The sequence below is a fragment of the Acomys russatus genome, chromosome 10 (genome assembly GCF_903995435.1).
Source record: "Acomys russatus chromosome 10, mAcoRus1.1, whole genome shotgun sequence".
Taxonomy (NCBI): Eukaryota; Metazoa; Chordata; class Mammalia; order Rodentia; family Muridae; genus Acomys; species Acomys russatus.
The window spans coordinates 78,469,356-78,486,673 of record NC_067146.1 but is presented as its reverse complement, the minus strand read 5'-3'; the positions used below and the strand labels follow the sequence as shown (position 1 = coordinate 78,486,673).

At 37.5% G+C, this 17,318-nt stretch overlaps 1 protein-coding gene across 2 annotated transcripts in view; it reads right to left on the bottom strand.

Moving 5' to 3' along the window:
- Tpk1 (thiamin pyrophosphokinase 1) overlaps positions 1–17,318 on the bottom strand; it is a 316,448-nt gene that overhangs the window by 207,801 nt on the left and 91,329 nt on the right. For both annotated transcript variants that reach the window (XM_051152465.1, XM_051152466.1), the window contains one exon: positions 8,667–8,736. In XM_051152465.1, the coding sequence (XP_051008422.1) occupies positions 8,667–8,736 (70 nt within the window). The remainder of the gene's footprint in view (positions 1–8,666; positions 8,737–17,318) is intronic.

The following is a 17,318-nucleotide window of genomic DNA, read 5'->3' as shown; positions in this document are numbered from 1 at the left end:
GATACACATTAATATGGGAGAATGCATAAGTATTTGGTAAGGAAGAGAAATCCGTGCCAAAGAACTACAAAGCATAAGACTTTGTTATATGACACTCTAGAGCAGTGAGAATGCCAGAGGTCACTTGGAAAGGGATGGGGTGCAACTTCTGGGGATAATAAACATTCTGAATTTTCTTGGCTTATTCAGTATTTTATTAGTAGCAAATGCAATATGGCTTGTCAAAATTTCTCTACATACTCCACAGACAATGATGTCTTCCTGAGCAACAGCAGCCCAAGTCCTCCAAGTGGCCATAAATGTCACACTAGCATAACAGCACATTCGGACTGAATCCGATGCATTCCGAACCTGAAGCAGCTGCTCTCTGCCATGAAATAGACAGGAGGGAAATGGCTGGCTTACTTATGGCATGTCACTCCTTCCTCTGGAGCCATAGGGGACACTTGCTACTAGATCCCTGAGCTAGTTATGCTGGTAAAGGCTTTAGCAGCAGCTTTAGGAAGTGGCTCCTTTGTACATCTGTTTACTTACTTACTGATGTTGTTGGGTTTTTTGGTTTGCTTGATTTTCTTTTTCTGTAGGTGTAGGTGCACATGCAAGTACATGCATGTGGAGCCCTGAGGTCTCTTTTTACTGTCTTCCTTCACTTTTGTTTGCTTGGAGTACTTGTTTGCTTGGTGACACCAAGGCCTGTCATGGTGTCATGGTGTACATGTACAGGTTAAAGAACAACTTTCAGGAGTTAGTTCTCACCAGCTACCATGTGGGATCCGGGGCTCTGACTCTGGTTGTCATGTGGGCACTAGGGACCTGAACTCAGGCCCTCCATCCTGGTGGTTAAGCTGCCACCAAGGCCCCATTATTGCAATTATACTCTCATCCTTGTTTAGCTAGAAACAGTTTTATAGGAACAAGTGGAGCTACAAGAGTCATCCTCTGGAAAGTGTAGCCAATCTACTGACAGGAGACGTGTGAGCACAGAAAACACTGAAAGTTTGAAATAGGAATGTTTTCCATCTCTGGGTCTTGTGCATTCTAGAGAATCAATTCTCATCTGAGAATAGCCTCTTCTCCTGAAATATTTTATTTTATTTTATTTTTACACATACAGTTATATTATTACACACATATATACAATAAAGTATCTATAGCAAGAACCATGACATGATCAGGAATTATATAAATGTTACATTCTTAGTGTTTTGGCTATTTGTATTTGACAGCCTTGAAGAAAACATCTTTCCCATCTTGGTGCATCTAAAATTCTGAGTGTAAATCAATCTCCCATCACATCTTGTCCTCATTAACTTAAAACTTCTATCTAGACATCTTAGGTGCAGCAGAGAGACATGATTCTATAGAAAGATAAGGTAGGATAGTTAGGTAAGGTCTTTAAAAACCTCAGAGACATACAGAATATGGCATTTTAAAATGTTTTTATTATTTTAAAGATTCACTGACAATGAAACAGGTTAACTGCTGGCAACACCAGCCTAACTCAAAGAGGATGATTAGCATCAAAGAACCTCCTTATGGAGATAGCTTCAAATGTGGGAAACAAGCCATTGGGCAAAATGTCCTTGTTTCTACAACAGAGAGAATTCTTCCTAGAAAAAAGACAACCTTGTATGCAGGCAGAGTGGATGGCCAAACTCTACCAAGACAGGGTAAGCAAGCCTTCAATAGTTCCTGCCTCACAAATATGTCTGTCAGATATATTGGGCCAGAAGGCTGAAGAAGATGCTCCAATGTTATAGAGAGTTTTGGGTGACTATTAAGGTAGCAAACTGTCTCTGTCATCTTCTCATTTGGAAAGCTACTAACCTGCACTCCTGGCATACTCAGGTCATCAAGTTTATTCCTTCCCAAGTCTCTGATGGAGCTGAAGACCAGGTGGATTATTTCTACAATGAAGCTTAGCTGTTTAGGAGTTAAGATGCTCCTGAAATCTTAACAGTAAAAAAATTAAGGGAATGACAGAAAAAAGACCAAGATGTGTTTTGCTTTTCTTTCTAGGCTTTTCTTTCTAGTCTTCTTCATCCTACCAGTGTTTAAGCATGCTCAGCAGAGAGCCTTTTGTGTGAACACAAAGACATCCTTGAGATGCTTGTCCTTTAGATTACAGCATTTGTTCCTACGCCTCTCAGCTGCCTAAAATAATGTTTACACAAAATTAACCTGGAAGACTTCCTATTCCGGTCTCTGTATGCATCATTTACTCTGAGAAATGAAGATGAAAACAATTCTTACCACTCAACTGTCTTTACACAGCACAGCATCAAGTCATTCCTGTTTTTTAGACTGTTCTGCAAATGAGCCTAAAAATCTCTAATTCCCCCTCCCTCACACACATACACGCACCTTCTACGCTTAGCCCTGATGTCTCAAACTTTCAATGGATTCAAACGAGAGTACCTTGCTCAGAATAAGATACACATGATAGGAATTAGAATGCAAAATAATGTCACAGTCTATAATAAGTGAAACATACGCCAAGTAATTCTAAGAAAAATTACATGTTATTTTTAGATATAAAACATTTATATTATATATAGTGTATTATAATATAAAATTATATACAATTATGAAATATTCTTCAGCATTAACATGCTTAAAATATCTGATTTTATATGTGAGAAATTTCTTGCTAAAAACTATCTTAGCCTTAGTGACATCACTGTTGAGATATCAATGAAAATCATTAATTCAATAAATTTTCAGATACTCATTAGTATACTGCATATTAGAGGCATGCAACGGTGATTAACCATGATTACCAAATTCGAGCAGTTCCCACCCAGCGAAGGGTATAAGGTACATCTTCACAAGAAAAATGAGAGAGTAAATAATTAAAAAGCATTATGCAAAGTGAAGGAGCAATAGATCACTAGAAATTTATAATCTAGTAAAGGACATCAGTTCTTACAACTCTAAATCAAGGTAAAATAGGAATGGGACAATGTGATTTATGGGCAGGATCACAGTGAATGAGGCAAGCTGTAGTAGGCTGGAAGGAGAAGGTGCCCAGGTGCACACAGCATCAGCTGAATGCTGGTATACAGACAGCACTGCCATGAGAAATGTTGGTGTTCTCAGCTAATACCACCAAAGAGCAGCACAGTATGGAATTTGCAAGCACTGATTAGGCTGTTCAGAGTCTAACCTGCATAGCTCCAACATGTACAAGGTAAGCCATGAGACAAGGCCCAAGCAAAATCAGAGTAGAAGTGAATGGCATGTTTAAGACAGGTCTGTTTGTGTAAAAACAAAAGAAAATTAAGACATGTCTGAAAAGGTAACCATGACTTAAGGTAGGGAGTTTGGCTTTCACCCATGAGACAAAGAAAAATTTCCCTCAACAACCAACCATATAGGCACACAAATATATGTACCATATACACACCCCCATTAAGCTACAATGATCTTCTTATGCCTCATAATTTATTATACCAAATATTTTCTCTTTGTACAACTCTACAACATAGTATATTTATTTTTCAAAAATGTTAGTCTAGCAAGCATACAAACAATGGGCCACACTATAGCATCTTCACACAAACATGTTATTGGACTTTGTTTCATTCCTTCTCCTCCCATTACACTCACCTTCTTCCTACCCACTCCTTTCTCTACCTGGCTCCCTTTCTCCTCACAATTAAACCCAACTTCTACTTACCCCCACTCATTTATTTTCATGTGTATGTGTAATTGCTTGTGTGTGTATATATGTATACTCTGTGTGTCCCTGATGCCCACAAAGGCACAACGAAGCACAGGATCCCCTGAAACTGCAGACATAGAATGCTGCAAGCCACTGGATACAAGTGCTGGGAAACAAACTTGGGTCCTCTCCAAGAATGGCAAGTATTCTTAAGCACTGAGCAATCTCTCTAGCTCTATCAATATTTTTTTAATTGCATATATGTCACCAAGCCTAAATACTTGACTTAAATTCCTAGAACCATAATGGTGAAAAGAGACAACTAACTCGCATAAATTGTTCTCTGACCTCCACACGCTGAGACCACACACAAGTGTGCACACATACATTAAATAAGTATGTAAGTACATGTTCATATGTATATTTTAACATTTTTCCAAGAAGTTAGGAGACTACTGTGAGTTTATTTCTGCATCCTCTATTTTAATACACAGGTCCACTTGTTTGTTTTAATGTCAGTACCAAGTTGCTTTTGTTACTGTAGCTCCGTAGTACAATTTGAGATTGGTTATTTTGCTATCTCTGTCAGTACCCTCTCTGCTATGAGTAGCTTTAGCTATTCATTGCTCTGTATTTCCATATAATTGATAAGATTCACTTTCCTAGCGTTGTGTTGTATGCCATTAATTTTTTTCATAAGGATTTCACTGAATCTATAGAATCCTCTCAGTGTTGAGAAAACAAGAATCTTCTAAACCCAAAGTACTGACTAGTAATGATTAGGGCAGAAATCCATTTTAAAATTAATTAGAATAATAATAAGTAGAATCTGTCAAGAGTTGGTTAAAAAAAAAAGACCATATTCACAAAGATTCAAAGAAAGAAGGAGATAACTCGAGTTAATCAGATGAGAGATAAAGAAGGGTATGTTGGCAGAATCCAATGAAACAGAGCATATCATTAGAAGTGCTTTGAAAGCTTATATTCTAAATGCCTGAACTATTTAGAATAGATTGATAAATGCCTACATGTATATGATTTGCCAAAATTAAGTCAAGAAGATATAAACATCTAAAGTAGATACATAGAGTTAAGAAGAGTGAAGTCGTATTAAAAAGCCTGCTAGGAAGAGAACTTCAGAAACAAATTGGAGTTTCTGCCAAATGGTATAAAACCTTTAAAGAAAAGTTAAGACCAAAGGTCCTCAGATTGCTCCATAATGCAGGAAAGGCAGGGGTACTACCAATCTCATCCAATTAAGTCTGTTGTTCTCATAGCTAAAGTGGATAGGCACACACAAATTATAAACCATTTTCTTTGTTTAGGGTGTTATGTTTGGTTGACACTGAGCTGTATTTTTAGGTTTTTAATTTGAGATCTGTCTGAAATAAAATTCAAAACCATTCTAAATCTTATGGAATGTTAAAACTGAACACCAACTCAAATATTCACTCATTTGAAAACTCATTATGTAATTTACTAGGTAGCTTTCAAAGAAATGGAGCTTTTGTGTATCAAGCTCACACTCATTTGAACAAGTAACTACAGGCAAGTGAATAAGATGCTCTATTGTCTCAAGGGGGTACAATAGATTCAACAAATAAATACTGCTTCACAGGAAGAAATAAGTAATAGGTACTTTTTTTCCTTTTTGTTTCTTCCTACCCACTATCTTATTGATTATCATTTTTTGTTTACAAATAGAAAAACTTGGTTTGTTTTTTACCTTTCATAAAAACAAAACCTTATAATTGAAGATAAGCTGATTTTTGGATTGAAGCAAACGCTGGTAAATACTGGAAGACTTTTAGTGAGTGGAGTAAGTAATACACAGAACCACAAATACTGTGTAACTACAGTGCATGCAGCCTCTGAACTATACCTCCAGAGTGGGAATGGAAGCTTCCAGAACTGAAAGAATGGAAGAGGAGCTCAAGACAGAGTGGTGACAATGACATGGCAGTAAGATAAGACAAGTAAGCTCAGAGGCTGACACTAAGGTGTGTTGATGCATCTCTGTACTATAAGATCAGCAGTGTGCTGACCTGTCTCATATGTTTATTGCTCTGATGACAACAAAACGTAATCACAATCCTGTGGAAAGGTATGGATCCAGTGCAGAACTGGAGGTACCAGTGGGATGATTTCCAGGTTTAACACCAGCCTGGGCTATATAATGCATCCAGCCCAACAAAGGCTGCCTAGTCCCCCTGTCTGTGAATCAAAATGTACCTTTCAGGGTTTTAGCCCAATATTCTAAGATTACATAGTGAGAGAATATTAGACATATTCTTTGCTTATAAGATGTATTCCTAGTGCCTAACTATGTATTTTCTGTGCTCCAGAATAACTAGTCACTGCATTTCTACCAATTGAAAACAGCTAAAGCCAGCAGCCACTTGTGAGCCTTCTTCTTAGTGTATCTCAGAGGCTCCAAAACCAGGAGTCTTCCCTTGGTGTTCAGACTTCACTTCCTCCTGTTCCTCTTCCAGTCCTTCACCTCTCCTATACTCTGATGCTCCACAAGGGGAAGATTTAGCTTAGACTGATGTTGAGAGGCAGAGTGACAAGCAGCCTGGGGCAACAGCTCAGGCTTTGCCCCTCAACAGAAAGGAGAAGGGCCCAGAAGTGCCTTCCTTAGCTCTGGCCCTAGGTAAACCTGTTGCCCCAGCTCCCACCTCATCATCATCCTTCCCTTCTTCTACCTCAAATATATAAATGTTTCATGTTGACTTCAACTGGAGATTATTCTTTAAACAAACAAACAAACAAACAAACAAACATATTTTGGTTAAATAATTACAGGGCTCTATAGTGTAGATGTGGCTGTTAATGAATAAACACATGAAAACAAGGCCAGACTCTCAGCCCACACACTGCCATTTGGACTTTTAAAGCTCCGGGTTTTGTTTGTTGTTGTTTTGTTTTGTTTTTCATTGTGTGGGCTTTTTGTTGAAAAGTACTATTAAGAGGAATCATGTGTAATCACCTGTATCCAATTAGTTTCATTGGTTAGGGCTCAGAAGTAATAAGACTTATTCCAAGGATTTAATTCGCATGCAAGGCAGTTTCATTTCTAGGGACTCTACAAGCCATATCCCAAGGCGTTAGAACAAGAGTCATTGCGAGCATCATTACACCTAAAAATCAATGAGAATTATCTACATTGCTTCACTAAACATCCTCATATGTAGACAAACATTTGTAAGATAAATTACATACATTTTTTAATGCCTTCAATAAGATTATTTGTAGATTTGGCTGAGCAAAAAACCTGTAAACAGAGCACTTGATAGGCAGAGGCAGGTAGATCTCTGTGAGTTTGACACCAGTATGGTCTACATATTGAGTTCTAGGACAGCCAGTGCCATATAGAGAGATCCTGTCTCAAAAAGCAAAACAAAAAACAAAAACAAACAAACAATAGAGTATATTCATAATATAATTAGAAATGATTGATTTGACTATTAACTAGAGTAATAGCAAAAATAATGGTACTTGCTTCCAAAATCTACTAATCTTTTGCTTTCAAATATATGAATAAAATGTTCTGTTATTTTTGCCATAGTGTCTGGCTCAATCAAATAAAATAACATACATATATATGTTATATATGTGTGTATGCATATATGTATATATGTGTGTGTGTTTGCATGCATACTTATATGTAAATCTTCAAAAGCATTCTGGATGGCTTTCCTAATCAAGGAACAGGTGGAAAGCAGTGGGTTAATAACTTCCCAAGTACTGCGTTTAATTATGTTCCTGGTCTGTGTCTACCACTAGTGAAATAGTGCTTAACTGCCAACTACTTAGTAGCAACCAGGCTACAGGCACGAGACAAGCAGTGCCCAGTTTATAATCTGAGTCCCCATAACATGACACCATATTCTGAATGATGTGACAAGCACGATTTAAAACAACTTGGAAGGTTTTTCAGACATTGTCCATGTCATCAGATATTAGGAGATACTGTCAGAGAAACTTGCAGAGTTGCGCAGTAAATGAGGAAATGAAATTTAACTCTCCAAAGCTGTCACTATTACTATTTGTTTTGTTTTGTTTTTAATAACAGCATCCCGTTTCCAGACGACAGCCATAACATCTCATCTCAGAGGAAACAGGGCTTCTCCACAGTAAGCAACCAGCTGCTCTCAACAGCAGCTCCAGTTTCAGGAAGCTGAAGTTAAACATTCTGATGTCATAAAGAAAAATATATGGCTTCAAGCCACATATGTTTAATGCCCACAAAGGGCCTGTTATGCCATAATATTCTTATTTTTGTTCTGGAAGCAAGTAGGCAGTTTCTCAAATGCCAACCATTTCAATACATCTCAATACCATTTCACAGCGCACTCTCGTCTACACCATGAGTCTTGTGCTTCCAAGTGAGTTAGGCCGACACATACATTCACAACTGAACTAGTCTGAAAATCTGTTTCTATCAACCATTTTCTCTCATCAAAAAATATCTCACCATACCAATCAGGCAACCTAGACAATGCAGAGAACAAGTCATTAACTAAACTCTCTCCAAAAAGAATGTGTGTAACTCGGAAGTAATTAAGAAGAGCTAAACCCTACTGAGATTTATTCAATACTACTCTAAAGCCTCACATTTTCTACAGCAGACTATTTCTTTTCCAGAAGTCCAGATTTTATTTATTTAAAGTGCTTTAGTACCAACATAAATAACTATTTGAGGTTTTATTTTAGCCAATCTTCAAAGTCCTCATAAATTTCAATACTTGATAAAGTGACTTAACAAGGCTTTAAAGTAATAGAATAGGATTTTAAAAAGAATAGAGATGATCCTAATTGGAAGAGATCCCATTGAAAGAAAGAAATAATACATCATAGTTACACAGCTTAGCCCCTCTCACAGAGGCACATTCCTCTGATGAATAAATATGCAGGAAATGAAACAGGCACCATAGAAGGACTAAAAGCAGGAAGCAGCTGAAGTGAGGAGCATGCAGACACGGTCTTGCCAGGAGCGTACCTTTCTCTCTCTCCTTCAGTGATATCATATAACCGGTTGGCACCTCCATCAGCACAGGCTCTGAAGAGAGCTTCAAACAAAAAGAACACATATTATTTCAGTACAGATGACACAGTGCAGCCTCTCCCATGAAGACCACTGTAAAGTGAACACACAGAACATACAAGCGCACTACCCCCTGCACTTTGATGTCCACCTTATGACACATGTTGTTATGGCAAGAAATCTACATAAGAAGAACCACCACAGACCCTCTGCATCTTCCTCAGACCCTCTGGGCAGCGGTGGGGAACGTGTGGTGCTAGCCTATCCTACAACTTGTTTTTCCTCTTTTATAACAGAAGGTAGGTTCTGGCTCATGACAGGATACAGCTTCTGATGGTTGCACTGACACATTAACCCTGTGGCTTAGCACTGCCACTGGGAACAGTGGTGCTCTCAGGTGTCAGTATGTCTCACTGTCCTTTGGCTCATTCATCTTCTCTCTGGAAACACTAAAGACCTTCCTTTTCTCTAAGATGTTTGAACTATAAAACTATCTCTATGTCAAACGTGCTTCCCGAAGCTGAGGAAGCACCTTTCTCAAGTTCTGGAGGAATCATGGTCATTTTAACTCAATTACTTCTCGATACCTTCCATCCTGTTTACTTTCTATCTCTGAGAACTCCACTGACACATCCCTGAGGACAGTCTTACCTGGTCTCAAACATTCTCCAGAGTTTCATTCTTGCCTTCCTTCTGTACATGACCAGCTAGCTCTCTTTCAACTTATAATTGAATTTCTCAATTATGTCAAATATCAATATTATATATTATTAGTAATTGTATGCTAATTAGTTATGATTACTAATCTTTAGACTATTAAATTTTCAATAAAGGGCTTTTATATTTTGTTTCTAATTTTTAAATCTTTTTTTTTTTTTTTAGTAAAATAAAATAAAATGAGCTAAAACAAAAGCTAACACATCAGAGTTGGAAAAAACAAAGAGAAGGAAAAGAGAGCTGGAGAGGGCACAGAAACAAAGGCCCACTCCTTTTCACACTCAGGAATGCCATTGAGAACAGTACACTGGAAGCCATAAGAGGCATCTCTCTGGACAGGCCCTGTGCACTCTGCCTATGTCTCTGAGAGTTTACATGAGCCTTGATCATGGTGATTTAGAAAGCCTTGCCTTCGTTTACTTATTTAAGAAATAATCTTTGCTGTACGGGGTTCAGTTCAAACTATTTTTCTGCTATGGAGTAGGAGTGGACGCAAGATACTGGTTATTTAACAGGATATTGTAGCAATTCCTTTATCTTTAATAGATCAAAGTCTTAAAAAATAGATCAAAGTCTTGCCTTCTGGCCCTACGCAACTAGTGAAATCAAAGCCACTAAGGATATTAGTTACTTTTTCATTGTGATCCGTATCAGAGTAATCAGTAATAATGGTGTCACAGACTCAAATTTATGCTATGTTGAAATTTCCTCCACCAAAAAAATTAGTCCGTTACTTTATTTCATCTCAGGCAAGTGACATGGTGTTGCCAGATTATTTTTCAAAGTCTTATATGACCAGCCTGTACCCAGTGGCTACTGGAGTCCTCTTTATTCCTCTCTGCAGGGTTCCACTCTTTGCTTTACTCTCCGCAGCCCTGTCTTCCAGGCTCCCAATAAAACAGCCTGTTGAGTTCTGCTCAAAGCATTCAGCTGCTTTCCCAGTCCAAAGTTCTAGAGTCTTCCTCACTGAGTCATCATTCTGAGCAAATGCCCAAGACAGGAATGGCTTCAGATGAAACAAACTACTCTGTTGACCTACCTCTTCATTTTAAAATCATCCTGTCCTCCTTTTGTGTGCAAAATTACCTCTATTTTAAAGAATATTTTACTGTAACTTTTCATATGTTAAAAAGCAAAGAAGATAATGCAATGGACATCTAACCAACACTATGAACAGACTCAAAAGCCCCATCAAAGTCTATTTTTTTCTGTGATCCCTGTTACACATGAAGTAAAACACGCTAAGTGGGTAAAACACATACGGTGTTAGCTTGAGCTTCTTCACCTATGGAGAAGGGTCACTAAACAATAAATAATTTAATAATTATATGTGATCTTTCTCACCCATACATGAACACACTGGGCATTCAGCAAATGGTTTTCTCTCCTTTTGTTAGAAAAAAAAAATATGAGGACCTTACATTCTTACAAAGGAACAACACAAGCTACTACAAAATACTAAACAAAAGCAAGAATTTTTATAGACACAACTAAGAGAGATGGCTAATTTCATTAACTACCCAACATAATTTATAAGAGCTGAGACCCAGGTTCATACCATGCCATGAATATAACTGACAGAAGTTCATATAATTTATGGCACAATTTTTTTTACATATCAAAATCATTAGAAGTGAAGAGGGAGCAATATAAAATACAGCATAATATCACTGATTGGGGGGATAAAAAGACTGATTAATAGAAACAGATGGTAAACGATCAGTAATTACCCTCAGAGTATAAAAAGTAATTCTCCATAAACAAAATTAACAAGTATATGGGATTGTTTATGCAAAAATTTATTTACTAAAGCAATATAAAATGTAAGAAATAGTGTTTAATTGGTGACGATTAACATGTAGACTGAGATCAATTCTCCACACTATATTACAAAGCAAAGATCAGCTGAATTCAACAATTATGTGTTTTAAAGAGCCAGGGTTGTACCTCAGTGATATAGTGATGACCTAGCATGTGGGAAGCATGGTTTTGTCCCCAGTGACATAATTTTTTTAAAAAGCACATTTACATTTGGTAGGCATCCATGCTACTGCAAGAAAATAGAGTGAGAAACAAAGGTAATGTCCACTGGACTAACAAAAACATCAAATGCAATGAGCAGACAGGGGTCATTATTAAAGGATGAGACAGAAAGGAACTCAACACATGCCGGTCAGCTAAAATTTCCCAGATATTTTTAAAATTAATAAGTTACTGTTATTTTTAACATGCAAATATTATTTGATAGATTTAGAGAAGTTTATGAAAAGAGAGGTACTAAACTAAAGTACCTGTTTATCAATGCTTTAAGTGTAAAACTGAGTTAGAATATTCATGAGAAAATGCACAGACTATCCTCTCATTACAGGCGAAATATAGGAGATGGGGAAATAGAAGGACCCAGAGGGTCCTAGAAACCTACAAGAAGAACATCATGATAGGTGGATCAGGGCCCAGGGGGGCTCTGCTCAAACTATTGCACTAACCAAGGACAATACAAGTAGTAAACATCAAACACCTACTCTGATCTACCCAATGGACAGGACATTCTCTACAGTTATGTGGAGAGTGGGGACTGACTTTGACATGAACTCTGGTGCCCCATATTTGAATACCTTCCCTTGATGGGGAGGCCTGGTGGCACTCAAAGAAAGAATAAGAAGGCTACCAAGATGAGACTTGATAGTCTATGACCATATAGTGGGGGAGGAGGCCCATAGACCTAGGGGAGAGGAATAGGGTGAAAGCGGGAGGGAGGGAGGAATGGAAGGATACAAGTGATAGGATAACAATTGAGTTGTAATCTGAATAAATTAATAAAATAAAAAAAAACAAGTTAAGAATGGGGATTTATTTCTTTTGAAGAGAAGAAGAAATCCATTTGTGAAGCAATTTGATTACCATAAGGTACCATAAAACTGTTCTTTTCTTCTTTTAAGTTTTATTCACAAAAATGTTTTCAAATTTAACAATTATATAAATAAAATTGCATTTGAAAAGAAAATACTTGAAGAATATAACAACCAATGCTGGCATGGGTTCACACATAGCAATTTGGGAAATGTGCAATTTGCATAGCCAACAAGGCAAATGAATACGTAACAGGACCAGAAGCAAAGGGCACTCTAAAGGAGGAGTCAGATAAATCACAATAAATCGGACTCAAAATGTTCATTCGTCATAATTTAAATTGTCCTAAGCATTACTGCTTGAGTTATTTCTTTATGTAAAATGTCCGCTAGCTTATACAGCAAAATTTTTGCAGATTTGCCAAGTAATGGTTGAACAATTACTTACTATGCTTCCGGTGGATAAACATCTGAAAACTAAAATACACTGAAAGTCACAGGAGTGACTTTTCTGCTTCAGCAACTCTAGCATGTTCAAGATATCTTTAAGGTTTATTTTTTTCCTCAGCATTTAGCAGTATTAACAGAAGAACCCTATATTCACAATTACACACAAATTGGCTATTCCAAAGTATGTGTTGAGTAAAATTGAGCAGACATAATTTGACTTACTGCAAAGTACACTATATTAAAGTAATTTCAAGCATTTATATGGGGGAAAAAGAGAGAAAAGAGGAGAAGGTGGAGAAGAAGAATAGAAAAATCTTGGCATTTCAGTTACTTAAAAGAACCATGGAGTTCTATTTTGATCCCAGTATCTGTGAATACAAGCTAGCTCAGTGATTTAAAGCAAATCCCAACAACTCTGATTTTAATGCAAAATCATCAAAATTACTCTGGTGTATTCTACCAAATTAACAAAAAATGAAAAAAAAAATGACAGAAATACAATGTAGATAAAGCAAGAAAGGAGTGAAGAAGAAGATGTGCTATTGATGAAACTCTAGCTTGCAGACAGCCCTACAAATTTATAAAACCTTTAAATGTGTTTCTGCTTTGATGACGAAATCCTATATAGCCAACCTGAATATGTGTAGATTGACAATATCGTAAGCTTAAAGACCCTTGCTGCTACATGTATGAAATAATGGCAAAAACTGCAGCAGATACACATGGCTATCATGTGAATCGTGGTAGCTATATAATAGTCTAAATATCCAAACATCAACAAAGTTGTTTTTATATGTATTAGTATGCTACTTAGCTTTTTGAATTTGTCATCTTCCAGCCTCAGCCTCCTACACTACAGGATTATATGAATGTGTCACTACCTTTGCCTTTAGTATATTATTTTTTTTAAAGAAAATTGCATCTGTATTATTTGTATTGTATGAACGTTTGCCTTCATGTATGTCTCTTTGCCAAGTAAGTGCCTGGACCCTGTGGGAGTCAGAAAAGGCATCAAGTCCTCTGGAACATGAGTGACAAGCAGCTGTGAGCCACTGTGTGGGTGCTGACACCTGAACCTCAGTTCTCTACAGGAATAGCCAGGGTATGCCTGTTGATAGCGGAGCCCTGAGTTTGCTGACTGATTTGTGAATATACAAGGAAATAAGAAATAAGAGAGAGATAGAAAATGGATTACACACACACACACACACACACACATACACACACACACACAGAAAATCATTCAAGAGGAAAAGGTGGATGAAGTTAAAAACTTCAATGCTGTTTCTTGTCTAGTCATAAATTTTTATACTTTTGAGGCAAAGCTCTCTACATCAGAAAAGGAATTATCTCATAGTCAAAAAGGCAATTAATCACAAAAAAAGATGAATTTGAAAATACAACACGTTACATGTTTTTTCATTAAAACTAAATATTTCTTATCTACGTATCCATTACGTAAGTTCACAGTGAGTTCAGAATGACAAAGGTTGACAAGGCCTAAAGGTTAACAAGGTCCAAGAAGTTACAAGATTATATGTCTTTTTTATTGGGAATGACCTGGCTACACATTTTCCAGCTATCTCTTAGTTTATAGTGAGTTCAGGACAATAATTTTATCTGTCTTTCATCCCAAGATACAAAGTAAATTGAGAATGATCATATATTTTACCAAAGCTGACACAGTATAAGAAATTACAATGAGAGCTGGGCGTGGTGGCGCATGCCTTTAATCCCAGCACTCGGGAGGCAGAGGTAGGTGGATCGCTGTGAGTTTAAGGCCAGCCTGGTCTACAAAGCAAGTCTAGGACAGCCAAGGCTACACAGAGAAACTCTGTCTCAAAAAACCAAAACAACAACAACAACAAGAATTTACAATGAAACAGTTTATATTTATTGACAGTAAGATTTGTATTTAGACATTTCTTGGTATCCCCATTATATTTTGGGTTTCTAGGAAGTTTAAACCAACTTGCCTATATTTATAGCACATACCAGGACTCATTGTGCCATCTTGAATGAAAGCTTATCTGAAGGCACAAAACTGTGCAAGTGAAAAATCACAGAATTCCTAGCAGTTTTAGTTATTTTGCAGGCGGAGGGCTGAGAAAGCCACTTGAATCAATTTAGGAGTCATAATCAAGAATTATACAATCATCCTCATAATGATTCTGGAATCTGCCTGACAGAGAAAAGCAGTTATTAGAGCATAAGCAATGTATATACACACATATACACACAGATATGCATGCCATTGCTATCCAAAGACGAGGTCCCTAGGGACTTTGCCTACTAGGACACACCCTTTGCAGATATTACAGATGTGGGAACCTCCAGGGAGCTCTCTGGCTTGCCTCAAGTCCATTACTGCATGAATGGCATCTGACATTTCTTTAACATATGTAAACTCTTGGGCTCAATCCCAATACATGGGGGTGGTAGGATCATGCACACACACATTGGAGCGCAAAAGACAACAGCCTTATATATACTTATGATAGAAATAAATAAGAATAATCCCTATTTGGGAGGAAGGATAAAATAATTCATCAGGCAGAGTCAAGGGGAGTTTGTAGATTTCCTCTTTTCCTGCCATGCAGCTTGCGATTGGGGATGTGGAACTATGGAGCCTGTCATTCTGACCCCAAGCAAGACCATGATAAGAAAGCAAGGAGACAAGTGTAAACACACTGAGTTCCCACTGTCATAGCTAAAGCCAGGCACCAGTCTTAGTTGTGTGACTTAATAGATTTTCTTTCTGGCTGAAGCAAGTTTGAGTTGGGCTCTACACCATTTAAAATAAGAAAGCACAAACTAGGACAAATATTAATTTCTTATTTAGAGGCAGAGTCCTCAAATCTCTATCAAAACAAGCTCTTAAAGAGCACGTACCATGCCTATGGCTGGTATGTAAATCACCAGAAAAGCCTTAGATGCAGCTCAGTCACTTAGTTCCTGGACTTGGTAAAGAGAGATAGATTAGTGTGCTTTCTCTTCCAGGGCTTTATTTCATGTAGAAAAAAAAAGTGCTTTTACTCAGAAACTCATGGAAATATATTCTCTCCTGAAGAAATAACGATTTACTTTTCTTAGAGGAGTGCTGAAATGCACACAAAATTAACTGCTGTTTGGAGATCTTTTTCAGGGTGTTAGATGGAAGATTTTACTTATAGTATATTTATGTGCAATTATTAAGAAAGCTCACATTATTTGTAATATTCTTCTGATAGTAAGTGGGATACTCATTAAATTTTAGTCAAGTCCCTAGAACAAAATTATCCTATTTCAAGTGAAAATCAAGCAGTATTTATACGGAGCATCAACATGCATAGTTCTGCACCAGCCCTAATGACCTGCTTCATGCCAAGTAATGGAGATTTTTATTACCTTTTAGTAAATACTGCTGTGTAGATTCTATTATCCTTTTTCTCTTCTAATGTACTGCAGAGATGAAGTATGACATCTAGCCTTCCATGATCCTATTTATAGAGTCTATAATAAAATACTTCTTTAATTCTGGGTGTCACCAGCTATCTAATTACTAAGATATCTCAGGTAAACAGCCTACCACCAAGCTGCTTTATATCACCTACCTCAGAGAAAATTTTCTTAAAAATGTGCAAAGCTCGTAAGCATCAAACACCTACCCAGATCTAGCCAATGGACAGGACATTCTCCACACTTAAGTGGACAGTGGGGACTGACTTTCACACGAACTCTGGTGCTCCATATTGGACCACGTCCCCTTGATGGGGAGGCCCGGTGGCATTCAGAGGAAGGACAGCAGGCTACGAAGAAGAGACTTGATACCCTAGGATCATTTACAGGAGGAGGAGGTCCCCCTCAGTCACAGTCATAGAGGAAGGGAATAGGGTGAAAGTGGGAGGGAGGGAGGAATGGGAGGATACAAGGGATGGGATAACAATTGAGATGTAATATGAATGAATTAATAATAAATAAATAAATAAAAATGTGCAAAGCTCATCTGTATAAAAATAGCTAAGTAATATAGATAAATAAAATTATCTTATATGTATAAAAACATGTATTTATTAAACTGAATATGGATTGTTACAAACGAGTAAGGTCTCACGAGCTGTCAATCCTTCTACACATTTTCACTGGCAGTCAGCTACTCTATAGGGATAGGATAGCAAATATGAACTCAATCCAAAGTGAGTAAAGCAAAGACGGAAGAGGTCAGAGTTGGTATCATAAGACTTGGCAAAATGCATATTTGGAGTCTTTTCTGAGTGCTTCTCTGGACAGTCAGTATTCCTGCCTTCTACAGATTACATGCCAACAGCAACATGCTGTTGTGGTTATGGCAACTGAGTCTCTGCCAAGGCCAATGTCCACTCATGGTCTTGGCAAGCTGAGAAGCAGGGCTCCAAGAGGAGCACATCCGCTGCTCAGCAGGCTGACCAAGTCACACAGCACATAGCTGGAAGGAAGACTCCTCACTGCAATTGTGCGAATTTTCCAATCTAAACTCAAGACTATCACCTAGAAGCTACACTACCAAGCTACTAAAGTCAGGGTAATTATATGCTAGCTAAACTGAATTTACACCTATTTCATGTGCACCTCC